The sequence below is a fragment of the Lissotriton vulgaris genome, chromosome 7, assembly GCF_964263255.1.
Source record: "Lissotriton vulgaris chromosome 7, aLisVul1.2, whole genome shotgun sequence".
Classification (NCBI taxonomy): Eukaryota; Metazoa; Chordata; class Amphibia; order Caudata; family Salamandridae; genus Lissotriton; species Lissotriton vulgaris.
This window is the reverse complement of record NC_141695.1, coordinates 1,359,510,277-1,359,537,918: the sequence shown is the minus strand read 5'-3', so window position 1 is coordinate 1,359,537,918 and position 27,642 is coordinate 1,359,510,277. Positions and strand designations below refer to the sequence as shown.

The following is a 27,642-nucleotide window of genomic DNA, read 5'->3' as shown; positions in this document are numbered from 1 at the left end:
ACCTCTGCATCAGGGTCTGCCGCTCTAACCATTGAGCCACTCTTCTCCTGCTGTAGGCATGTTGGAAAGTAAAGGCATAGTCGCTTGACAGATTTTCAGCACGAAAGGACAAAGGTGATTTTTGCCAGGGCTCTCCGAACTAAAGAAATGGAGAGATTTGCCAGATCATTTTGAGGTAGCAGGAAGACCTAACCATGAGCTGGCTTTTAAATATGCGACAAATCTGATCCCACGAAGATGCCAATGTATTTAACTGTTTTATTAATTTGTGCTGGCACATTGGGCGGCTTACCACGGTAGATGATGGTGGGAAGCAGTTTGTTGCAATGAAGGAGTATTTTTTCTTGTCTGACTTGAGTATATAATGGTCACGGAACATGTAATATATAATTCTATGCAGGCGTGCACTATAGGGTAACTGTAAGTGAGGGACTTTGTGTTGACCTCAGGGGCGACTTGAAAGTCATCTGGCAGTTGTACACAGGGAGATGGAAGGATCAGATGATGGGTGGAAGTGGAGTGATGTTTGCATTTTTTGTGAAGGAGTAATAGAGTAAGGAACTGTGCGGCCCTGCTAAACTACAACTGTGCTGCGAAGCTGAATGGGTTAAACAGACTATTTGTCCTCTTTGTTAGAGTAAGGATGATATATGGCCTATACCATGCTTCTGACTCCCAAGGGATGTCAGCAATCTATCAGTATAGAGTGGTTTACAAAAGACTGAGCAGTGTTGCAAAAGATTGAGCTTGAGATGATTGTTGAACATCCAATGTTTGACTGCGAAAAGTCTTGGTTTATTGAGGATGTGTCCTCTCGGGAGGCTTTGCTCATTTTAAGGAAGCTGTGTGTGTCGCTGTGCAGTTGTAGTACGTGGGTTGGAATGATGAAACAGTGGATGGAGGTCGAATAGATCATGCTTGAAGAGGAAGGATGTCATTGTAGAGCTGTGTTGGGAACTCCTGATGGCAAGACAATGCCTAATTTGTAAAAGAACGAGGGCAGGTGTCCAAATTGCTGCTCAGAAGCCTGCGGCTGGCGCTATTACGTGTTGGCATGCAGAACACCAAGACTGCATAGTTTGGATTACACCTCATGCCTCTTTAATCCCCTACCAGGCACTGCCTGCCCTTTAACTCACTCTTGCAGGCTCTTGCTTGCTTACTTTCTTTGTCACCGTTTTTCCGAGTTTCTCGTCCTCCTTCTGTTCCCTATGTGCGAGTTTCCCTCTTCTACTTTTGGTGTGAGGGAAAATAAGTGCTGACCCTCGAAAATGGTCCCCACCACCAACAATCGACTCAAATGAAGCCGTGTGGCGATCGTATTTCGAGGCAGCCTGTCTAGAGCACAACTCCCATTTGTTGTCAGTCAGGGTGGGGTGGTGCACAGTCTGAAAGATCAAGGACTGTGAGAGCATGCTGCTTCTAGAGGTCATTCCAAATGGGGGGTCACGACTTCTCTGGACGGCGTTACCATGGCGTGGCCGTGAGTGACTATGGGTTTCATGGGATTCCTGTAGTTTGGGTGGGGTTCATGTTCTATGAGGCAACCAGATGTTCCAGACTGGCTTGTACCTGTTTGGATCTTCAGGGTCCTTTGTGGTTTTCTTAAGTAAAGTTTTGCACAAGCAGGTTGTAGTTATCAGGCCATGCAGGTATTTTTAAAGGTACATGGTTTCTAGAGACATCCGTGGCAGCACTAAGCGGGATGAGCTCCATATGCCGCTACCCACACCTTCCACATCCAGGGGATCCACAGATAAGCGATGCTGTGCTAGCTACAAAGTGTGCGCGACGCAGATGCCACACACTATAACATTCTGTGATGTCATACTATGTCCACCTTCCGAATCAGTGCAATATTATAAGAACAAATCGTCTGCAAACCCATCCATCCATAAACCATCCCTCACTCATACACAAAAACATACACATCTCAATCATGTGTCTATCCATACAGCATGGGCCCATCGACCAATGGTAATCGTTAAACGTTTGGAAAATACTGTAAACACAGTAAACGCATTACTGTAGGTTTACATTGATTCATAAATTACTGGTAAAACATAACGTTTCAGACACTGCCCTATATATTGTATAGTACAGAGTCGAGACGTGACCTCGTGCATGTCTTTGATGCCCTATCAAGCTCTGCCTGTTTCTGTCTTCAGGTTCCTCTTGGCGTTCCCACACCTTCACCCCCCACCAATGACTCATTCTCAGAGGTCAATCCTCTGCATGAAACAGGGACTGTGGATTCTCACCACAGCCCAGACGCAACCCCCCACCCACCCTCACAAGAAGCACCTTTCTTTGAGGTGTTACTGTGCACATGTGGGTGACTCATTTTTAGTAATCAGGTCACAAAGGCATGTTTACAAGGTAGGATGTTGCTTAGAAACAACCCCAACAGCATTAGCAGTAAACATTTCCATTGCATTGATGAATTAAAACACTTACAATACATTAAGGAAAACAATATAAGCCGAGTTCTTTCAAAGGCTGCATTTCGCTACAGAAATAGGAGTAAAATAAAACCTTCCACATGTAAATAAGAAAAAATGCTATGATTAATGTCTGTGACCATCAACACGCCAGGTACAGTCATCATAATATTCAAATGTTAGAATAAGTGTCAATGATTGTTATCTACACCAACACAAATTGCTGACTAACTTTTCATACTAATGACACATGTAATCACTTATCCTACAAAACGGCCAATGCCCGGTGTACAGTTCTAATGGACAATCTTTGAAACCAGGGCGGTAACATCTGATACTTACTCTCATGCAGTCAAGAAAGGGTGCAACAAGAGCAACCATTGCAATTAATATCTGTTCCTGTCCTGCAGAGGAGGCAATAAGGCTCCACACAAAACAGAGAGTGATTCGGGACCATGGGCAGCCTCTTACCCGAGTGTGTGTGGTGGAAACAGCTCTATCCTCCCCTGGCGCTCCACTAGCCTCTTCTCTAGCAGCAGCGGGACGCAGATGGATGAAGGCCTCTGCCAAATCAGTTGACATTGTTCTACTTTTCTTTGGTTGATTGGGCTTCCCTCGTGTCAAAAGCAGAAGGAGGATCCCTGACACCGTGTGTGAACCGGCAGCTGCAGGAGATGAGACTGGGGGGTCACACAGGGGGCTGGAGCCCTTTTCACCTTGACATTCAGGTGAGAGGCTTCTCCTGATCCGACAATGCTTCCTGTTCGCATGAAGTGTACAGGAGGGTTGGTGGAGTCCAGCCACAGAATGCTTCCTTCGTCGGCCTCTGGAAACTTCCACCAGACTCCTACTTATTCTCATCAACCGCTTCCTTGATGGAATGCACCTGTTGCATCCAGGGCTTTAAGTGGGCGGGGTCCTGGCGGTGCTCAGAACCGGCAGTTCTAAAACGCAGGGCTGAGACCGGTCCCCATCGGCTCTCCATTACTGTCCACAGGGTGAAAAATATACCTGACCTCTGCAGCAGTACCAGCCTTCACTGCCTCTTAGGTGACATGAAAGAAACTCGTTGTGCTTCTTTCAGTCTCATCATTTCAGAACACAAGCATGTTCATTATTATATCAAACGAAGCCATAGTTGTTGCTTATTTATCTTATGCAACTGATAACCATTGGCAAAGCCAATAGTTCTGGCTTGTTGTAGGTGCAATGTTACTTGTTGTACTTTGTACCTGGATGTAATGATAGAAGCAGCTAAATACAAGCAGCACACTATGCTTAACACAGATTTTTAGCTTGAGTTTTTTTAAGCCGCGCCCATAACTGCGTCAGCCATGCCCATTTGAGAGACCCCCCCCCCAATTTTTTCATCCAACATAAATCCCTGGTTGCATCACTGGAGGCTTCGTCACCTGCTCTGTGTACCGTGGCATGGCTGAGAACCTCATCTTCCCTTCATGATTAGAAATATAACGTTGAGCTTCTTCACAGCGGATTGCCAGGAGGCAGGTAGGGTAGTGCACCTGCTGCAATTTTCTACGCACTCTAAACATACTTAGTAGGGAAGGCATTCATTTCGAAGTACAAAGAGATAGTGCTACCAGCCCTTTTTCGTTGAAAGTGTATCATTTTACCAGGTAGGAGGTTCACTCACATCAGGGCGAAATTCCCCGCCAATATATACATAGACACTACTGCAGTCCACTGCCACCAAGCCTCTCAACATGCACCCATTCATTTTGTAGGTCAGGCCAAGACATAGACATTGCTGCCTCTCCGGCCTCATGTGTTTGGAAGAATTTATCAACAATATATTCTTACACATAGTGGACATCAGTAAACTCTCCTAATCCATTTGTTTGCTCACCGGTCATTCACATTTTCCTTACGCCCACCATAGCATGCAGCATGGGGCAATAGGCTATCCCACTTCAGCCTTTGAACTGTGAGTAACACAATTGTACCTCATCACATCTGCACACACGCATGAAGAGGAGTGCACTTCAGAGCCAGGTCTGGCGTCCCCCTCGCAACGGCTCGAAATATTGCCTTTGCCAATGTTTGTTTTCAGAATGTGTAGTGCTTAGCCTGCTGCCTGCAGCATAGTGTGCCTGGTCTTCTGTGAATACATTATTGCATTTCTTTACTATTTCTCTTGCATTTCTTTACTATTTCTCTTTTCATACAGCTATGTTTGTGACCAGGGATTCTTGTGCTAAATATTGTTTACAAGAAAACACCCTGATGGGGAAGGAAAGAACCCCTTTCACATTACAAAAGAAGTTACAAAAGTCCTAAGAATTATAGCAATAAGGGACACAATAAATAATACTAGTGCGCCATCACACCAGCCCTAAGGGCACATAGAGTTCTGTAGGGACCTACATATATATAACGAGCTGCGTTTGCAGCTTCTAGGGTGCAGACCGGGCAAATTTGCTAATGCACAGATCTACAGAAGGTGAACATCAGTGATGTCATTTCAGATGTCATCAGTGATGTCATAGACCATGTCATGAGTGATGATGTAATATGTGATATCATAAGCAGTGCACAAGGGGGTGTAAGTTATAGTTAGTTCTAACTGTAACTGGTGATGGTGTTTTTTTTTTAGTTCAAAACGTTCATGTTGTCACTGACATATTCACCTAACTATAACTTTTTTTAACCCCTTCCGTGCTCATGACGAGCTGAGCTCGACGTGAGTTGTGCCGCTCGCATGCTCATGACGAGCTCAGCTCGTCATGTAACGCGGCTTTTTGAAAAAAGCCGCACAGCGCAAAAATAACCGCTGCACGCATGTGGTTAAGTGAATTTCTAGTTGCTTTTTTTCAAACAAAAACAAATCTTTTTATCACACCTAACTGTAATGTTACTTTGACGGATGTACGTTATTACAACGCATGCTTTTACCACGCATGCTGTAACAACGCATGTTTTAAAACGCATTCCATTACAACGCATTACACTGGGGGGTGCTGGATAGTGAATATTTTAATTTACTATTCCAACACCAGTCCCCGTGGACACTAGGGAAGGTGTTGGATAGTAAATTAAAACTATTCCCTATCCTAGAGCGCCCCCCAGTGTAATGCGTTGTAATGGTTTTCGTTTTAAAGTCTGCGTTGTAATAGCACTGCGTGCTAAAAGTTGCGTTATAAAGGTTGTTCTCCTACTTTGACCTTTGTTTTTTTCAGTGAATAACTTTTTTTCTGCAAGGTAAAATTTTATTACCATACATAAATCTCAACCATAACAAACCAGGCCCTGCTGCAAACTGCCCACAGCTCTCCAACCCCACACGGTGCACGCCCTTTTGCCATGCGCAGCAGGGGTTCGGCCATGATGCCTGGTCTGCGTCCCCATGGACCCAACTCCTGGGATCATCCTTTCATTTTAAAGGGGAGAGGGAGCGCATAGCTCTTGTCACAGAGCCTCATTAGACCCTGGGGACCCGATTTCCCAGGGCCATATTTTTTTTAAAGGCCTGGGCAGCATTTTGTTTTACAGTTGAGGGGGGCTGCATGAGCCCATCCCCCAAGCCTCATTAGGCCCTGAAGACTCCACCCCCCAGGGACGTATTTATTTTAGAGGGTAGGTGGGCTGCATAGTCTCCCTCCCGGGGGCTCATCAGTGTGGGCAGGGAAACTGATCAAAAGTCCACTCCCAGCAGACGAGAGCATTTTTAAATCTCCCACTCACTGAGAACAGACCAAGGACCTGATTATGAGTCTCGCTGTCCACGGACCGCCAGACTCGTGGTGGCGCGGCAGTGGCAGTCCAGCCACCGCCGCACGGGAGATCCGACAAACCCATTACAAGTTGGGTGGTCAGACCACCCTGGAAGCGCCACCAGGGAGCCACCATTCCCCAGAGGTGGTGCAGTGGTAAGAGGTTCAATAAGCTTGGTGGGACCTCTACGGTGACATGCAGGTTCCTCTTTGATGCCAAACCCGGCGGAGAGGAAACAAAGGCAGCCCTAGAGGGCCCAATGTGCCTCCTCCGCTTGTGCGTGCACTGAGAGGGACATAGTATGTGCCCCCCTATGTGCATGCAGAACTGTTCCTAAATGGCATAGACTTTTCAGTATATGCCGTGCAGGAACCTTGTGAGGTGTTCCTATTGCTGAGCTTTTTTCAAAGGCACTACGGCCTTCGAAAGAGGCACCACCCTGGGAACGCTATGCCTCCTGCAAGACTACAAATAACTTGCAATCTGGTGGGTGGGCGGCGGCGAGTCTCAGCGTTGTGGGGGCGTGGTGGTGGGGTACAACCCACCATCTCACCTCTGAAATTTGTAATCGGGCCCTTAGTGTTTGCTCCAATTTGGTGGAAGTTTTCAAAATACTCCCACTGAGCAGGAACAAACATAAGTTTCTCTGCCCACGCCGGTGCGGGCAGGGAAACTGCTGGGTCCTGGGATGGGCTCCCCGGGTCACAGTATGTGAGCCGTACCCAGAGAGTGGGATCCCCGGGGCCAAAATTGACTCAGGTAGGGGCCGCGTGCCACCCGTCTTTTGGCATATTTCAGCTCCATGGTGGGCTCCCCATGGTCTATAATGGTTCAGGGAGATTTGTGTCCTCCCTCTCCAGGTTTATTAGAATGGGCCCAAGGGTATGAGGTCCCCAGGGTCGAGGGTGGCCTTGGGAGGGGGACATGTCCCCCCCTGTAAAAGAAATACTAGGTACGTTGGGCACCCCGGAAATAGCAGGAGCCAGCCCTGGGAGTCGGCTGTCCCCAGAGCCATGCAGGGCTCCAGGATGGGACGCTTGGCTATTCTCCTATTTGCACAGGCTGCCTAAGGGAGATGGAGGTGCCTGGGTCAGAGATTGGCCCAGGACCCGGGGGCCACATGGCTCCCCCTTTATTATAAAACGCAAAATCCCCAGGGAGATGGTGGTCTGTGGGGTGAAAGGGGGCCATCGCTGCATCCCGGAACAAATTCACATATGTCCCAGGGAGGTGGTGGTCCCAGGAGAAGTCTGTGTGGTCCCCTGCACTATTTTTATAATTAAAGACCCAGGGAGGTGGTTGTCTTCAGGGCCAGGGGGGGTGGGGGGGGGGGGTATGTGCTGCATTAACCCCGGAACTTGGTGATCCTGGTGCATTATGAAGCCCATGGAGGGGGGGGGGGGCCTGATGTATCTCCCTCCATTTTTTTTAAATGAACTCTGCATGCCCCTGGACTTGGTCCCACTGGGGGCATTGGTATAAACAAAAGTGCAAGCCCACACTGTTTTTTAAAAAACGTTTTTGCTGCAGATTCGCACCTCCGTCGTGTTTACACAGCAAAAATAAAAAGCACTTTTTGTCCCTGCCCGGGCCACAGGTGGACCCCAGGACTACAGTTAGGGGTCAGGGTATTCCTACACTGTCCCCTTTTCTTTTTTTAAAACTTTTTTTGTGGGACTTATCTGAAGCTGAGTCCCAAGATGGCTGCTAACACTTCCTGGTTGAAGTGTTGACAGCCAATCGGTTTTCAGCCACAGAGACTGTCAGATCCTTGTAGGATCTGTCGCTATATATACACAAATTTGTTTTTATTTCAATATCTCCAAAACTACTGAACGGATTTACACCAAATAACAAAAAGCACTCTTTCTGGACCAAGAGCTAGCTTTCTGCAGATCTGGTATAATTTCGTCCAGCGGTTCAGTCTGTAGTCATGTTCAAAATGCCTATAGATAATTAACATGGAAAAAAATGTTTTTTGACCCCCATCCCCCACCCCCCCTTTTTTGGCCTCTTCTTGACGGATACTCTGGAAACTTTCCATGCACAACAATATTCACTGGAACACTTTTTGGGAAAAGTTCATGAAGATTTGTTAAATTATCCCATGATATAGGCAAGTCCAAAAAAGCTTTTCCTATGGAAACATGGTCCTAACTATAATATATATATACAAACACATACAAAGTCTGATTTCATCTTTGAAAACAAACAAATCTGCTTTTCATTGAAAGGTTGTTGGAGAAATATTTGTGCATCGAGGTGCAGTGTTTTTTTTGTTCTGTGTCTCCCCTACCACTTTCAACTGCCATGATGGTGGGGTCCAAGGAAGGGCATGACAAATAGAGCTGGAGCACAGGCCTCATCTGCCTCTAAAGGTGCCAGTGCAGGACAAGCCTAAAATCGCCATAAATGTGCCTCATCAAGACCAACTGTATTGAGTGCAATTCCCAGAATAGGCCAATACTTTCTATGTGGTCCTAATTGCAAAACCTTAATCCTGCTGCCACTAATCATAGAAGACTGGAGTGTACCACCTTCCTCAGATTGTACCTACTGGAACAATAATACCAGGGCAGCCTATAATCAGGAAGGCCCTAGGGAGCACCTAAACACTCATAGGGGACCTGCATAATAACTCATAGCAGCCAAGTAGGACTCATGCACCATAGCAAAATGTTTCCCACATGGACCACACAGCAAATACAACATCCTTCCACACAAGTAATATGCTTTGGGGCCTATAAAGGGTGTAGAGGAACTAGTTGATTGTAGATGCATTTACAAATGGGTTCATACCGTAACCATGAAATGGGGTGCAATTGTTCAAAGAGGTACACTGAAAACTCGACTGTTTCACAGTGCTGCAGACTGCAGTGATTTCTGGGCTCTTCCCCTAACTGTACCTCTTATTTGTACCTGCTCACCGACATCTGAACGCGTTCTTGAACTTGTGCTCCCTCCATCACTACCCCTTTTATACAAAGCTTATGAGTCAATTGTGTCGAATTTAGAATGAGGTGGGCTGGATCCATGTATACTTCCTGAACCATTGCCTATTTAAACGAAGTCCATTAAGATTTTTTGTAAATATTGTTCTTACGTGGATACCTTGAAAATCTGATCCGTATCGGGTTGTCCTGGACCTTTGCGAAGCATCCCTGATAAATTTAATGCAGATAAGGAGAGCGAGTTTCACATTTTGGTCCTTAAATCTTATCTTTATTCTGCTTTCTACTGAGATCTGACTGCTGTCTTTCCATGATGCTTTGTTGCAGGAACAGAGAACGTGATTCAGGCATGTGTGGAGCATGGGGTACAGTACCTGATCTATACCAGCAGTATGGAGGTGGTGGGACCCAACGTGAAAGGGGACCACTTCTACAGGTGAGCCCATAAGGAGATAGATTAGCCTACTGTTGAGCCCTTCTTGCCTCTTATGCCTCTTTCCATTCACTTGCTCTTATTTCTGTGTCTTTTCTCTGTTACTCCCTCAGTTACTATTACGTCTTCTTGCCTTACCTGCACTTCTCTCACTGTTGCTTCTTTTTCATGGTTGTCACTCCCTCCCTCTGTTGTTCATATCCCTTTGTCTTGCACTTGTTTTCTGGCAGAGTTTCTTCATCACTTACCGTTATTGGTGTCTCTTCCCACTTCTTATCTTTATTCATCCCTATGTTGGTATTTTCCTTTATTGTGTGATGTTCATGACGTTTCTCCCTTTCTTCCAATTAGTTTTGACTGTTTTACATGTCCCGTTCTCTATTTCTGCTACTCCTCAATGCTTATTTTCCAGGTTCAGCTTCTAATGTCCAACTTCAATCCCCCCTCTGCTGGAGTTATTCTTGGTTCTTCTTTCTAGTTATTGTAATGTTATGGTATTTAAAGTTGTATTTATATAGTGCATTAACTTAAGACTTCTTTTTGTCGAATACAAAAAAAAAATTACAACTACTTGTGAATAGACCTGAAAATGAGTCTAGAGAACGCAAAGCTAGGGTTGGGGCGGTTTTACTACATTTCAGAATGGACTGTTGCACACACAAAGACAAAGTTAAAGAATACATATTCTGGTCACAGCAACAGAAGAGGCTCTGTGACCTTGTGTACAATACTAAAGTTGTGTTCAATATTTATATCCTTGAATTGAACCCCCTTCGAGATGGGTACCTAGTGCACACTGTAAAGTTGCACAAATGTGATCCCATGTGCTCAGAAGTCTTGCAGCCACAATTTGAAGCAGCTAAAGATGTATTGATTTCTTCTTACCTTATGATCTGTCACTGGATGGCCCGGCTTCTTGCAGCTTCAGTTTGCATTTCCTCAGCTCTGACAGGCGGGATCCTGGCATTTTTGGGCACCATCTTGCCCTCTTCCTTATTTACTTAATGAATTCTGCAACTTTATTTTTTAGAAGACCTGGAATGAAATGCCATATAGTTTATTGTTATTGACTGAATTATTGTTTATTTGCTTCCTGGTCACTTCTGATTATATCACATCTTGTTTATCTCTATATAAGTCATCCAGTTACATTGCAAGTGTTCTTCCTTGATTGCTCGCTCCCTGTATTCTATGGATGTTATGCTTTCTCCAGTTTCTGCTTGATCATTCTTTCTATTCATCTGGTCAGCTGAATGTTTCTGCTCTCCAGTCTTTTTTTAATTCCTTTTGGGTATTATATCTTGAACAGTTACATCGTGGCATCTGTAGCGAATTCTAGGGCTAGTGGGGCCATTCCTATGCACGTAGAAGTCTCTCCAAACGTTGCAAAGAAGACCTGCTCTTGACAGAAGATAGTCAAAGATTTGCTCTGCTAATTCGAATGATTTACTATTCCCGCAGTCAATCCTAGATTGTATTAGGGTGGGTTGGGGTTTGAGCCAACAATTGGCAGAGTGCAAGATTTTCAAGTGCTGAAAGTGGAGCTGAGAACAGAGGCAACCTGTGGATCCATGGCTGAATACTGTCCTTTTATTACGCTCCAGTGACTGATACATTATTGTAACATCCTTTCCAAACTTGAGTCCTTCTGATGCCCCAATTATAATGTGCTCAGGATTTATGTTTTTTTTCATGACTTTATCACTCCACTTTAGAGCCCTGGGAAAGATCATTGGCTATACAACCTGAGTGCAACACGGGTTGGCTGGAGCACAAACTTAAATCCTAAAAGAATTTAAACACTTTATGCCACATGTGGATTAATGATCTTTATTTTACCTGCATTTCGAGTGCAGATTCTTCCTCATTAACTAATCTGATTCATCCTGCGAAGTATGGTTCAATGGAAGTGATTTCAAGCCACCATCCTGTACGAAGAATCTATATTGTTACAACAAACAAAGAGGAGAACTGAATCCACCTCTTTACCAATAGGAACCCGACATCTATCCTCCAACCTGAGGCTCCAAGAATAATTTATGATCAAGTGTTAAGTCCAAGTTTTTCCGCTGTGTTTATAGGGATCGGGCCAACTCCCATGGACGTAGGTCAATTAATGGAAGTCCAGTATTGGTGTTCGGTGTCAATCAAGAAAACCTTTGTGTTCAGTTATAAGTAGGCAGTTGATTTTCACCATCACACTTCTCCTGATAGTAAGGTTGATTAATTGGCTTAACATCATGTGGATATTTATCTTACTAGACAAGATGAACATGTCCAGTGTATCATCTGCATACTTCTAAAAGACAACTACTAGAATGCACAGAAGACATTTCAAAAACTGCATGTTCATATTAAATGGCAGTGGGCAGAAAATCATCGCCATCTGGGGGATATCCTTCTGTAGCTTCCAGGGATCAAATGCACTGTTTGGGTCTTGTCTATCAGGAAGTAATTTAGCCAGGCAAGCATTTTACCCGGCAGACAATATCTTAGCATTTTAGACCAGAATGATGCAAAGAACAACCAGTTGGTTCTTTGGTCTGCCTAAACCGGTTTGAAAGTCATTACAGACTATTATCCATATCAAACATCTGTATATGGCCATTACCAACCTCTCTATAACTTTTGCAAGTGAAATAGTATGGAGAAAGGGCCAAGTTTGGTTACTCCTTTTGGGTTAAATTTCGACTTTTGTACGAAGCAGAGATACAGTTACTGTCTTCTATGCTGTAGAGGACATTTCAGCATCAAATGAGCTGTAAAACAGTATAAAATGTACATTAGTTGAGCTGGGAGGGTCGGTGTGACCAGGTGAGCCAGACAGGATCGCTAGGAGAACCACAGGGTCAAATAGGAGCGATAATGTTTGTAACGTCAAGTGCCTGGTCGGGGTAAACCACAATAATGCACTGTCTTGCAAAGGTTTAAAAAGATTTTCTGGGCAGGGAATGTGCCCCACTTCAGACACTGTTCCAATGTTGGTCATTGCACAATTCCAGATAAGGTTGGAGAGGGGATTGTTGTACTGAGGGATTCAATAATGGAGAAATTGTTCTTAAAAGCTCATTTGAAATATAAAGGTGTGTGATCTGGTGCTGCAATACCTATTTTAACCTCTTGCAACCCAGTAGTATATTCTTTAAGCTTCGTTGTATATAATTGACCAGCCCCTGTGGAGTAGGCTATTCTCCTGGTCCTCTCGGGGCCCTTTGTAGCTAATTTAAGTTCGATCAGTTCGCTGAAGAACCAGCTGTTGGTTTGTGTCCCTTTTCTGACATGTTTAGGGGCTAGTAGACTTATGTAAGGTCCTCCATGAACAGGAGATGCCTTGATTTGTTGTTGTGATGCTCCTTTGCCAGTTTTTCAGCCTATTTGGAATCTCTCTTTCTTCCCCTGTGTGCCTTATTCATTGCTTCTATTGCTTTCGTAGTTTATTTCCTACACCTCCTCAATAGTGCTGTTCAGAGTTCTACTTCCTTGATTCCTCATCGGTTTCTCTTACTTACTCATAATTTTGGTGATTCTTGCCTCTTTTCCACATTTATCCCTTTGTTGTTCTTATCTCTTGCTTGCCTGTTTAAGATGTCACCACCTCCCTACATAGTTTGTAGTCCTGAGTCTTCGGTTTGTTTTCATGCTCACCCCTCCGTCATTTGTTATTGTTCCTGATATTTCTTCCTTTCTTGCCTTACTCCATCCCTCTGTTGCTCTTGTTCCTGGTTCATTTACTTGTTTCCAGGCCCAATCACTCTATCTCTTAGTGTTATTTGTGATCCGTCTTCCTCTTTCTTGTCTTCCTCCATTACTCTGTTGCTTTTGTTCCTGGGTCGTCTTAAAATTTCCTTGCCTGATTTTTACAACTCTGCTTTACTTACACTAGTATGGTAGGCGTCGGGCTGTATGTCTATGTAAGGTGTTGAAGTGCTGGGTTCGCAGGCAACCTACACCTTAATAGTTGCCGCAAGCAGGTCTAACCATGCAGTGTATCTGGATGGAGGCAAACTGCAAAATCTCCTGAGCAGCGCAAGGATGCATCGTAGGAGAGAGAGGATTAGGGAGTCAAGCAGTTTTGTAAACTGACGGCTTTTGTTGTGATTTAAGAACGTAGGCTTCATCTATCATGGAGTCCAATTTCACATGGATGTTACAAACTAGTTGTACCTCCTACATCAGGGGTACCCTGTTTCAAGTAGATTTTTGGGGATATATTGTTTTAGTGTAATTCACCACTTTAGGCTTTAGAAACAGATTATATGGATGGCATACGAGCCTCATGACTTGTTTAACGTATCTAATAATCAGCTTCTAAAGTCTAAACTAGTGAAATATCTTGAATCAACAAATAACATTGCCTAATTCCTGAATATATTCAATCTGTGTGAACCTAAAGGTTAGCTCTGCCATCTAAGCCATGGACAATATGTAAAAGTTGTGTAATCTAACCGACAACTGTTTTAAAAAAACAGAGCCAGTAAAATCTATGTAACCTATGAGAAAGCTCTGCTTTCTGATGTCTAAGTCTGTAAGATCTTTGTTACGTAAGGGTTAGCTCTGGTTTCTAAAGCCTGAACCTGTAAGAACTGTGAAAGCTAAGGGTAATGGCTAAGCATGTGCCTTCTATGTAACCAAAGTGATAACCGTGATTTCTAAAGTCTGAACCAGTGAGATCTGTGAATCTAAGGGATACCGCAGCTGGCTGTGTTGCGATTCGCCGGAAAGATCTGTGTACCCTAAGGATTAGCTCTTCTTTTTAATGTCTGAGCTTCTAAATCTCTGTAACCTATAGAATAGCTCTGCTTTCTAAGCCGGAACCAACAAGAACTGTCCGTCTTAAGGATAGCCCTGCATCGTGAAGTATGGGTCACTAAGGTAGGATAGCCTGAACGATCTGTGAATCTACGGGATACCCACGCAGTCTGTGGTCTAGTTCGTCTGTAAGATGTATGTAACCTAAGGTGTAGCTCTTCTTTTTAATGCCTGAGCCTCTAAATCTCTGTAACGTATAGAATAGCTCTGCTTTCTCACCCGGAACCAGAAATATTTGTCCAGTTTAAGGATAGTCCTGCATCGTGGGGTATGGGCTTGAGCTTATAAGGTAGGGTGGGCTATGGGGTGGCGCTCCTTTCAGAAGTTTGCACCTGTAGGACTGATCCAGCACGGCTCTCAAACAACCCTCACAACTCATTTCAAATTTACCCAGGAGCTAACTTACTTTACTCATCAGTGGGGCCCATTGCACCGTGAGTTACACATTCACACACCACAGTGCCCCCGGATCAGTGAGACTAGAAAGCGAGCTTCTGGACAGTGGAGCACCCTATTAAACTAAATTTATTTTTTATACATTATATACATATGCATACATGAAGGATTTCTCTTTCTCTAGATTCTTAGGAAATAACATCAAGGCACCCCACTGTTTCGGCCGATGGACCAGCTAGTAGAATTTTGTTGATGGAAATCAAGACCAGCTTAATTACAATTTCCCATTAATCTTTATTTATCTATTTTGTCATTACTTTTATTCTTAAACGAGCACCTAACTCATTTACTTGTATTGAAAACATGTATCTAAATTATTAGTCAAGAAGGAAAAATAACTTTAAATCAAATTTTGATATTTATTAGTACATTCAAGGAAACAGAAATGTAAAAATTATATTACCAAGTTTTGATAGAAGAAACAGGATTAAAACGGCACAGGTTCCCAATGCTGACTGCCTTTCTATCCTCCTTGATGTCTACCTCTCATCAGGACTCCGCATTCAATTGTTTGCCCCATCAAAATTTAAAGTAAAATAAATATTTCAAAGTCTTTTGAACCAAAAATCAACCAGTCCTACAGCATGTCGTGGTGCAGAATAAATTCAGGAACCAACCTTTTTCTCTCTTTCATACAGGCTCTTTTTTACCCTTTTTCCCTAACTATCTAACTAAAATTTGAAACTTTAGGGTCCGCACTCATTTCTCATTGGTCCAGTAGAGGGGTGGTGAAGATCACCTCATATCCTCATTGTCCAAACTTGCAATGTCATCTTCACATATTCCCATACAAAACAAATTGTCCATTTTGCAATTTGTCATCCTGTCCTTGTATCTTTTATACATCATGAAGTTACAGCATGCAACTTTCCCAGGCTCTCAAACTCAAGCATCTTTGGCACAGCTCTGGTGTCTTAGGCCAAGCTGACCTTGAAATCTTTAGTCCGAGCATAGGTCGTTCAAGCACTCTCGCGTACAGTCGCGCAAGCGTAGAGCCATACTTTTCGAAGTCTTGCATAAGCAGCCAATTTCGAACTAGGCTGCACGGGCCTCATTGGGAACTAATATGAAAACAAACAAAGCAGACATTAGATTTTAGAAATATAGCCCTTCTGTTTACCTCCAGCCATACTAATTTCCCATTTTAGATGTTACTTAGCAAAAAGCGACATAAATGCATCGTTTACTTACCAAATGTATTCGTTTTGACACGAAAATACTCAAACAAAACATAAATGCATAGCTCTATTTAATTTTTTTAACCGTTACTGCACTATTTTAGTATGACTTCTTCGCCTTATTAATACATTTGTGTTTGCTAATCAGCCAGTTAGTATTCCCATGTGTACCTTTTTCAGTGTATGTTTTTTTGTTGATTAATTATCATGCTCCACACAGTTAATACATTTTATTGTTTTGAGAACTTAATTTCACAAGAGGTACACAAAAATGTTTGTCTCTCCCCTGCTCCATCAGTGTTGGATTGACTGGAAGAGTTCTGTAATTGCATCTTTAGTTTACTGTATGTCTTGATAACTAATCTGCATGTTTCCTCTATAATGAGTGTGATCCATGAGATACATCTATCAATATCATAACCCCCACTACAGTGTCTCTACTACTTAAACTGACCACTACAGTCTCTCCGCTAAATCACAGTGCATCTCAGTGCCAAAGGTCCTCATTAAAACAAAATCACGGTATGGGTTATTTTTCAGGTTTATGGTAAGCATGGCCGTTAATTACAGCTGCGACCCCTGTCTCTTTCCCCTTGGTACCCTCGGCCATGTTTGTGTGACCCCTGACCTCAGAGGTGGCACAATCAGTGTCATTAACATAGTGTCATCTCTTCCTTGTGGACATCGGCTGGGGCTCCACTCTTTTTGTTTTCTTTCATTTGTATTTCACTAATAGTGAATAATGTCTCATTATTCACTATTGGTAAAAAAAAAAAAAAATAGGTGTACAATTAGCTAGACTATGACCTTCCCTGGCAGCTGACGTAAGTAAAACAAATACTTTTAAATGTATGTTGTGTGGGTTCTTGTGGGTGAGTGTGTGCTTACGTGAGAGTGTAAGTGTGTATAATGTAAGCAGGTGTGTGATGTCACTTCTGCTCACCCAATCCTTTTGCTGAACTAACGTTTATGATGTCAAGGCAACCTTTATCTTCGCGAGACAATACAACATCCTCATAATGTAATGGAGGCGATGTGGTGGGACACAATGAAGTATTGTACAGCCAGCAATATGGGGTCTGGCTTCCGATACACCAGAGGATGTAAACTAGGTTGTGATGGGCCAATAAGCTCTAGGGAGTCTAAGATGTACAGTCCCCTAAAGGGAAGAAATAATGCCTACACCAGCTTCCTGTTGTGTTTCATTTAGGAAACTACATTTGCGCTTCATTGTAAGGAAGTGCTAAATATCATTTACAACAAGGTTTAAACATCAAATGCCATTACAACGCAGTCATTATAATGACCGCATTGTTACATTGCATTCCACTACAATGCAAGTTGTTACAACGACTTTCTATAGGGGGTAGAAAGTGTTGGATTTTAAATTCAACACCTTCACCACTGTTGCACAGACTGGAGATGGAATAGGAAATGATACTATTCCAACATTCAGCGCCCCCTACAGTAAGTCGTTGTAATGACTTGCGTTGTAATGGTCTGCGATGTAACAACGCAGTCGTTGTAATGACCGGTTGTAATGGCATGTGTTCTAAAAAAGCATGCGTTGTAACGTGGCCTATTCTAAGGAAGTTGATGTGCTTCTAGTAAGGACATATTCACCGACTGTAGATTCACACTCAACAAGGAGGCCTTCATTCACCACTTCCTTTCATTGGTCCCACCCTGCTACCGCTGAACCTCCTGAGAACTCAAGGCTAGGTACTTCACGCTTCAGTATTTAAATAATCAATCTTTAAAGGCCCTCCTTTAAAGTGTCCCGATAAATACAGGGTCTGAGCAATTTTATGTTGTGGTGCTTCATATAGCTATTTCGGGTGCTAAAAACTGTCGAAATCACTGCGTGGAACACATTCCTGCATGCTATTTCCCCGTTTTTTTTTAATCCTGAATATTTCCCCTCCAGTGGTTTTACTGGGACCTCGGTTAGTGGTAATTCCGGAAGTGGAGTGAAGATATAGCAGGGATTACTAACGGATAATCAGGTGGAAATTCAGCGTTATACTGCAACATGTACAACACAGAAGAGTTCAACATCAATTACCAATGTCAACAGCATAAAGCACTGTCTGTGAGGTATGTGGAACAATAAGTGAATAAGTGTCTCGGCTGCTTTAAGGCAGCAGTGAGGGGCCATCAGTTTTTACTGACATGACACAAGAATATACCCTGGTGATAAGGGTATCTGTTACAGACGTGATTAATTATCTCATAGGTAGGTTGGCAGCTTAGTTCAGCGGTGCCTTGAGTGATATCAGACATCAAGGGTGGATGTGGCTTTTGGGGCCAGTACCGGCCCCGCTGAACGGAATTAACCATTGAGAGTATGGGGGAAGCAAAGGGTCATTTACGGTAACTAACATATGGGGCCCCTGTGTCTGGTAACTCACTTGGTATCGAGTGCATTAATCTGAGATGAACAATCTTGTCCTATTTCTGGGTTGAGGAGAACGTAGCCCGTTTCAGAATGGTGCCATTCAACTGCAAAAAATATGCCGTTTGTAATAGTAAAGCCCATATATGTGGCCGATCTGCAGTAGTATGTAAAATATGCTGGTTGAAACTGTTGTTCTGGCCCAGCGTGTGTTTCTTCAGGTGCTTGAGGGTCGTGTGTGGTTCTTCCATTCCTTCACATCTGCTGTTCTTTAATTTATTTTGCATACACGGAAAATGGGACTCATAATAACATCTTTAAGTACTTTTGCACAGACTTCACATTCCTGGCCGAGGTGAGCGTCGGGAGACAGAACACATTTTCCATTTCTTAAATTCCTGTTAAATAAAATTAGAACTCGAGCTCGGAATACACTAGTCTTTGGCCAGCTCAGGCAGAAGAATGTGCCACCCGAACTCCAGAGGAGAAAACCTGCGCAGTGGTACCATGCACATGGCATGATGGCAGACTTAATTATAAACAGAACCTGTTTTGGAAATCGACATCCATGCCTCGAGAAAGTCCCATGCCTGTACCCCATTTAAAGGGGTGGAACACATGTTGGCTAAACATCTGTGAGCCTGCCAGTATGTAAACAAGCATTTGCACTGTAATAGGTCTCGCATTACTGCAATGTTGAGCTGACAGCGTTGCAAATGATAACGTTTGTTAGATTTTTTTGTCAAAAAATATCCCAGCAGTACCATAACTAATAATATAAAATCCACAAAGAGACTCATATTAGCAACATAAGGTACTGCACCCTTAATGCAATTATAAAAAAAAGATTTCAGCTGAGCTTACGTTTCCATTTGTGTTTATTGGAAGTGTGCTTAATTTAAATCTTTCTTTTTATAATTGCATTTACAGTGCAGTATTTTATGTGGCTAATAGAGGTCTGTTTACAACTTCACAGGGACACCTAGTAACAGCCTGTGGAACTGCACCCTTTACTTGCTTTGTGGATTTCTTGTATTACTTATGGCACTGCTGGGATATTTGTTGACAAAAAATGAATCTGTCAAACATTATTATTTGCAACGCTAATAGAGCATAAGATTACACAATAAACTGCCATTAATAATCCTTTAACTGGCTTGCAATATATCTGTGCAACATGACAACTAGGAAGAAAAAAACTGAAAACTAGAGTGGTTCCTATTAAATAATTTGAACATATTATCCAAACTGCCATTCATACTGTAATGGCTGGTGCATTGTTTTACAAAACTCCTATAACGTTACTCCAGGAGCCAAATGGGTTTAGGCTGGCTGTCAATTATCTGAAAGTCGCTGGGCTGAAGAAAAATGCCCCTTGTTGTCAGTAGATACAAAAACTTAAAAATTGCGAATTCAGACAGACTATTTCTCTAATGTGGTGGAGAGAAGGTTTTCTCTAGCAGCTGGCAGTGTATGGGCTCGTGATGTAATGAACAAAATAGCATCCTGACTGACTTCTTAAGGACATGCGGACTGCATAATCCCGTCCAGCATATAGGTTTAGTAAAAGCCCTTCCCGGGACAGTGCATGCATTTCAATAACTGGAAGACATGCCGCAGCTTTCACGAGATCTCCATCCTAACATGGGTAGGAAATGTACCCACTGAGTATAGCTGTGTACACCAGTGAAACTCTGCAGTCATTTTGGTGCTTGCTGACCCCTGCCTGCCACAGCACCGCACAACAATGTAACACCGGGTGACATCAGTGCAATATTCACCAACCAACCACATTGAGCCTGACAGCTGCTCCCTTAAAGAGACACAATGGCGTCACTGCACTTTTACTGTAAATTAAGTAAACAATGGCGAAATGGAAATAAAATTACAAATTACGATTATGAGGAAGAAAAGCCCACATCAAAGAACCAGCAGGAAATAAAATAAATACTCCCCAAAGGAACATATATAGACCTACAGCGTAATGAAACTGTAGTTGGCCGGTGCTCCCAAACGAAAAACGGAAGTGATGTATTGGGAACATCAACCAAAAAGGAGCCAGCAAAGAACACCAAAGCAGGAGTGAACCAATAGTAAGGAGCAGGTGGGATTTCACTCGGTAGAGTGAATACAACAGGTCTTGCAGACAGTGCAAGTGCTGGTGCTCGACCTAAAAATGGTGGACTGAAGCAGTCCAGTTGAGATGGACCCACTGTTGCCTGATGACGAACAGGACAGTGGTGCCATACTCCTTGATTGATGTGTGAGGTTTGACTTTCCCTCAAAAAAAAAGTACACCTTGACTGATGAATGTACCAAGGCAGCACAGGTTTTTGTTAAAGTACATTGCCCATTTAGTTTAAGTATTGACAAAGTTTGCTTTGGTGGGAGTTTAATGGAATACGTAGATGCTGCCCAAAACTTTGCATTGTACCTACAGTGGCTCTTTGGAGAAGTGCTATTGCTACAGCGGGACTCCAAAAATATATTCTAAATCACCATGGCCATTTCCCCGAATTCTCAGAAACACACATATATTCAACAATGGGGCCCATTACACTGCACACTTACTCTTTTCATTAATTTGGCTTCACAGATTTGGCCAATGAACCGGGAGTCCTACTATAACATTGGCGGAGTGTCTAAACCTATTTAACTATTTTATTTACACCTGCAATGTAAAGCAATTTACCATGGTTCCATTTTAAACACCATTTTATTCAGACACACCACCATAATGGCAATGGAGCTGCTAGAACGAAAACTAGGTGTAGGAAAAAACAAAGACCAGCTTTTACTTCTCCATTTATCTAATTTTTATTCAAAGCAAATTTTAAGTATGTCCGACATTTAGACATTTATTTCTTTCTTTATTCAATAAGAATCTTTTAACTTTATTTTCAAAAATTATCATTTATTTTAAAGCTCAGAAGTAGACATTTATTTCAAAGTTCAGTAAGAAGTTTAGCAAAGAACAGATAGTTCCAAATTCACTCTCTCCTAACATACCTAGTTTACACCCTCATCTTATCCTAACAGACCTGCGAAGAAAAATAAACAGTCAGTAAGTAAAGTCTTACATCCAGAAATCGATCTTCAGTCCGGCAGCATCTCCAGAGGAAATGGACAGAGCAACCCCTTCTAAGCAAAATCAGGGGTTTTTATACACTATTTCCTAGCTTAATCTATCTAAGAAGTAACTAACATCACAAATTCGAGTTCTGATTGGACAAATTTGGGGTAGATGAGCACTTCCTCATCATTACAGCATGTTTTTCACGATGAATCAGCAGAAAAAATAAAGGGGCTTTGTTTAGGACAGTTTGTGGCCTAGGCACTTCCTTCACTTGAAACATAGGGAAAAGTTCTCAGGCTCTGAGCATTACATCGTCCATGCTTGGCACCCATCCTAGGTTCCGGGGCAAGGCGTCCTTGAACCTCTCATCCAAGCACAGTCAGCTCACTCGTGCTTGCAGGCTTAGGATGCACATGCGCAGACAAAAACTTGCTCATAGTGAATCAAAGTGGCCATTTTCAGTATAGGCCTCACGAGCCACATTTTGGAACTATCATAAAAACAAACACAAATTCATGTTAATTATGGTAATGAAACCCTTCTGTTTACCTCCCACCATTCTAATATTTCCCTATTAGTTGTTACCTAGCAAATAAGCCACATAAATGCGCTTTATACTTACATATCCAACGACTTTTTGGTACAAAACTTGCACAATAAGCTCATTTAAATTGCGCTTGTTTATAATTAAGCTGTGCATTAGTTCACATCACAAAAACAACACATATTAGCTAATTTAATTGCATCATGCAAGCAAGATTAATATTCCCATATGTTCGTGTATGCATATTACTCTAAGGTTGGTTATTCAAGCACATCACACCATTAGTGAATGTTAACGTTATGGATGATCTCGAGAGGGGTATTCAAAATTTTGCTTTTACCCCCTTGCTCCATCAATTCCCTCATCTGGTGATCCTATTACCAAACATCTCTAAAAAATTTGGAAAATTTAGCAGAACATGTGTAGGAAGGTGGCTACCTGACTATGGTTACCCCAGATTTTTTGCCTTGTGTTTAGCTGGTTTTCGACTTAGTTGGCCTGGTTCCCTGCTAATCAGGGCCCCAGGCTATCTGCTCTCTCTGTAAAATGGATTCCATGTACCCTGGGTGCATAACTAGATTGGCTTGCCCTCGCCTGCCGAGCCCTCGAGAAAGTCTGGAGAAGGGAACCTACACCGGACAACAGGACCTCCTTCAAGCTCGCCACCCGGAAGCACCACCAGCTGATCCGCGCCGCCAAGAAAACAGCATTCAAGAAACGGCTGGACAACAACGCACACAACTGCAAGGAACTCTTCAACATCGTGAAAGAGCTCTCCAACCCCAGCGCAGGAAACAACGACATCACCCCATCGCAAGACCTCTGCAACTCCCTCGCTTCATACTTCCACAACAAGATCGCAGACATACACAACAGCTTCAACAACCATCCAACGCACACCATGACCGAACAATCACCCCCCACCACCACCCTCCACGCCTGGACCCCGATCAGCACCGAAGACACCATCCGCACGATGAACTCCATCCACTCCGGATCACCGACCGACCCCTGCCCTCACCACGTCTTCAACAAGGCCGACGCTGTCATCGCACCCCACCTGCGAGACATCATCAACACATCCTTCGACACCGCCACCTTCCCTGAGAGCTGGAAACACGCCGAACTCAGCGCTCTACTCAAGAAACCAACAGCGGACCCCACCGAACTCAAGAACTACCGCCCCATCTCGCTCCTCCCGTTTCCAGCCAAAGTCATCGAGAAGACCGTCAACAAGCAGATGGCCGCCTTCCTCGAGACGAACGGATCCCTCGACCCCTCACAGTCCGGCTTCCGAGCCAATCACAGCACCGAGACCGCCCTCATCGCCGCCACCGATGACATCCGAGCCCTGATGGACAATGGAGAAACAGCAGCCCTCATCCTCCTAGACCTCTCCGCGGCCTTCGACACGGTCTTCCACCGCACCCTAGTACAGCGCCTCAGCAACATCGGAATCCAGGACAAGGCGCTGGAATGGATCATCTCCTTCCTCGACGGAAGAACACAGAGAGTCCGCCTACCACCGTACAAGTCAGAGGCCTCCGAAGTCATCTGCGGCGTCCCTCAAGGATCATCTCTGAGCCCCACTCTCTTCAACGTCTACATGAGCCCCCTCGCGGCCATCGTACGCAAACACAACCTCAGCATTATCTCCTACGCCGACGACACCCAGCTGATCCTCTCCCTGACCAACGACCCCGCCTCCGCCAGAGCCAACCTGCACGAAGGGATGAGAGAGGTAGCCGAGTGGATGACGACCAGCCGCCTGAAACTGAACTCGGACAAGACGGAGGTCCTCATCCTGGGCTCTTCCCCCTCCGCCTGGGACGACTCCTGGTGGCCTCCCGCCCTGGGCACCGCACCCAAACCGACAGACCATGCACGCAACCTGGGCTTCATCCTGGACTCCTCCCTCTCCATGACCAGACAAGTCAACAACGTCTCCTCGGCGTGCTTCAACATCCTACGCATGCTACGGAAGATTTTCCGGTGGATCCCCACCGAGACCAGGAAGACCGTCACCCAGGCCCTCGTCACCAGCCGACTGGACTACGGCAACGCCCTCTACGCCGGTACCACCGCCAAGCTCCAGAAGAGACTCCAGCGGATCCAGAACGCCTCAGCCAGACTCATCCTCGACATCCCACGAACCAGCCACATCACCGGACATCTAAGAGACCTTCACTGGCTCCCCGTCAACAAAAGAATCACCTTCCGCCTCCTCACCCACGCACACAAAGCCCTACACGACCAAGGCCCGAGCTACCTCAACAGCCGGATCAACTTCTACGCACCCAAACGCCACCTCCGATCAGCCAACCACGCCCTCGCCGCCGTCCCCCGCATCCGAAGAGCGACTACAGGAGGAAGGTCCTTCTCCTACCTGGCCGCCAAGACCTGGAACTCCCTCCCGACCGACCTGCGCCTGACCCAAGACCACCTCTCCTTCAGGAAGAAGCTGAAGACCTGGCTGTTCGAGCAGTAGCGCCCCCCCCCCCAGCGCCTTGAGACAAGTGTCACTGATTGATTGATTGATTGATTGGGTCACCTTATCAGCCCCTGTACAGAGCACTATAGGTGCCCAGGGCATAGGTGCATCCAAGGCCTACCAGGGGCTGCAGCATATCTTTTGCCACCCCTGGCTGGCTATCTAAAATTGACACAACTGGCTGATCACTCAGCTGGGGCAAGTGGGTGTAATCACCCCTTGCTTAGATATAGTATACCTATATCTAAACCTATATCTGGACACATATATAGCCTGTAAGCCACTCCTATGGAAGGCCTCATCAATCCTGGAGGCAGAGTGCGTGGTTTTATGTGAGATGGAGCTCTGGCATGAGCTGAGCCTGTCTGCAGCTGTCGGGAACAACTCCCTAAGCTGATCCGGGATAATTCCATACCATATACTCTTAAGCGCTTTATAATCCTTGCGGTTATATAGCAACTTTGGTTTGGCTTTATCAAAACATGTCGTGTAAGGTGTCATACGAATTGGAATACTACCCCCTCGCCAGTTCTGGCGACGGGGGTAGCATTCCACCCTTCTAGAGGGATAAGACATGTTACTTTACTGAAACGCGGTTGATTTAAAATGAGCCTCAGATCCACAAAATGGATGCCTCTGCCACAGACACGGGTCTGGCCTCCTGCTGCTGACCGAAACTCAGCAAATGGTGGCCTGGACAAAGGGTTTCCTGTCGAAGGGCGGTGTTAAACCACCCCAGACAGGAGATAGTGGATTGTAGCAGGGAGGTTTCAAAGAAACCAGATACTGCCTGGGGAGCACAAGGCTGCCCCTTGCATAATCCGGCCAAACCGGTTCTGGGGCCTTCCAGCCCCAGTCCCAGCACGGCCTGGATCAAAGGAAAGGGGTGTAACCACCCCCTTCCTGGGTCCCACCCATAGGAGGGGACCTAGCAGGATGTCCAGCCCACCAGATTCGAATAAGAGTGGGAGCAGTGCCAATGCAACTCAGATCATCCTGAAGAAACATAAGAAACGAATTCTGGACCCTTCGACATTCTATTCAACATAGAAGATGGAAGAATCTCCCTTGTGGTCAAGGAGTGACCACCCTGTGCAAACAGGCACCATCCAGCCCTCGACCCTTGCTTTGTTGCAGTTCCTGCCGGAACTCGAGCGACAGAGATCGACGAGATCAAGCTTGCCTGCCTTCTCCCAGCCCGATCCACAGTCCCTGCAGAGCTGAGAGCAGTGGAGGTGACCGGAAGCATGGGGCACGCCATCTTGAAAAGGCCACGAGACGCTGACCGTGCAGCCCACGAGTGATCCTCGAAGCTGTGCACCGGGGTTTGAGAAGCCCCCACCCTGAGCTACACTTGCACCAAAGCTACCCCCTCCACACTCGACGAGTGCTGCGTGGGGCCCTTCTGCTTGTGTTGGCTCAACGCGTTGGCCCGGTCACTTGCCAGCTGGCTTGTGGCCCCTGTGCCGACGAAAACTTGAATACGACTTGCTTTTCTGGTTGCTCCAGATCTGCACCAGCTCCTGTAAAAAGGAGCCCCCACTCTGACCCTCCTGGTTCGAGTGAGAAGCAATCTCCCGGTTCCGCGTGGATTGCTTTTGCCAAGTGCTGTTTGCTGCAATCTTGAAGCCGACGGTGCTGACGGCGAGAGCCTACGTGGGACAGATTGTGACCTGCTCTTGGACGTCGCAGATGCCCCAGAGCCCACGTGACAGCGGAGAGAAGCCTCTCGACAACCACCTGATTGTGCCCGACATTGCCTGGTTCCGTCCTGGTTCCACCCTGGTCACTGCTGAGTGACCCAGACTCTGTCCCCTCTGCTTTCAGGTACTTTTCGACTTCGATCCACCCTTGGATCACACCGGACACTTCTGCTTCACATCGCCTGCAGCTTCAACAGCTCCAAGCACCAAGAGCCTGCGTGTCAAATCCCGACGCCACTTCGACCCTGTGCACCCACGGCCTGTGGGTGAGGTAACATTGCAACGCCGGTGTTCCCACACTGGTACACACCTCTAGGGTCTGTGTCTAAAGTTTTGTTCCTCTCGGTTCAGCGGAAGTATCTTTTAACTCACTTTGTGTAACTTTTACGCACCATTGACATTGCATTGGTGCAAGCCGCACTTTCCGTGCTGCACCCGAGTCGCGTGGGCTACTCCCGACTTCAGCATTGCTAGTCCTGACTGCTCCCAGCGATTCTCTAGGCCCTAGGCCTAACCACTGTTCGATTGGTATCTCTTATACCATTTTTTTAGTATATGGTTTGAGTGGCCACCGGCCCTCATCCAAAATTGTGCAACTTTGTATGTTATACTGTGCTTTTGATTTAACGCTTGTGCCCCTTTCCTCATAAAGAGTACTGGGGAGTAATTTAGAAATAAATACATATATTTTTATAATATATACTTGTGTGGTGTCCTTTCATTTGATTACAGGATTGTATGTGGTAAAACAGCTCGCTTAACACGACCTCTTAAGTTAAGCCTTTAAGGCTGCTTAGTCCATGCTACCTCTAGGATAGCTTGTCTAACAAGGTTGACTTACAACCAGACATCTTTGGGGTTTGTTTGGACTGATACCAAGTGGTTCCAGAATTGGAAACACTACATATCAGGCCAACTTCTCACAACATGTTTCAAGTTCTTCATATTAGTATAATCTATACTCTAGTATCCTTCTCCTTTATTTCTTTAAAAATCTTTTCTCTGACTTCTTCCATCTCTATTTCATTCTTTTCTCTTTCTCTTGCTTTTCTCTCTTGAATTGTCTTCTTTATTGTTTTTCTAAAATCTCTTCTACTTTTGCATATACAACATAGTCTTATCAGAAAAATCACTATTACTATAATTGTTATTGGAATTAGTATTTTACCTATTATTGAACTACCTATCTCCTGAAACCAATGCTTAATTGCTGTAAGACTTCTACCTAATTTCTCAAGAACACCTTCAACCTCCAGTGGTTCAATCTCTTTATGTAAATTTGTAATGTTTGTGATATACCTTTCTAAAGTTTGGCTTTTATCTGGAATATAAGTACAACAATGTTGCACTTTCAATATTCCACAGACTCCTCCCTCTTTTGCTAAAATTATATCAAGGGCAATTCGATTTTGCATTACCATTGCTCTCATGAC

At 44.6% G+C, this 27,642-nt stretch overlaps 1 protein-coding gene across 3 annotated transcripts in view; it reads left to right on the top strand.

Annotated features, from left to right (window-relative positions):
- Window positions 1–27,642, top strand: part of HSD3B7 (hydroxy-delta-5-steroid dehydrogenase, 3 beta- and steroid delta-isomerase 7) — a 496,942-nt gene that overhangs the window by 389,545 nt on the left and 79,755 nt on the right. For all 3 annotated transcript variants that reach the window (XM_086932049.1, XM_086932050.1, XM_086932051.1), the window contains exon 4: window positions 9,452–9,560. In XM_086932049.1, coding sequence (XP_086788175.1) covers window positions 9,452–9,560 — 109 coding nt within the window. The remainder of the gene's footprint in view (window positions 1–9,451; window positions 9,561–27,642) is intronic.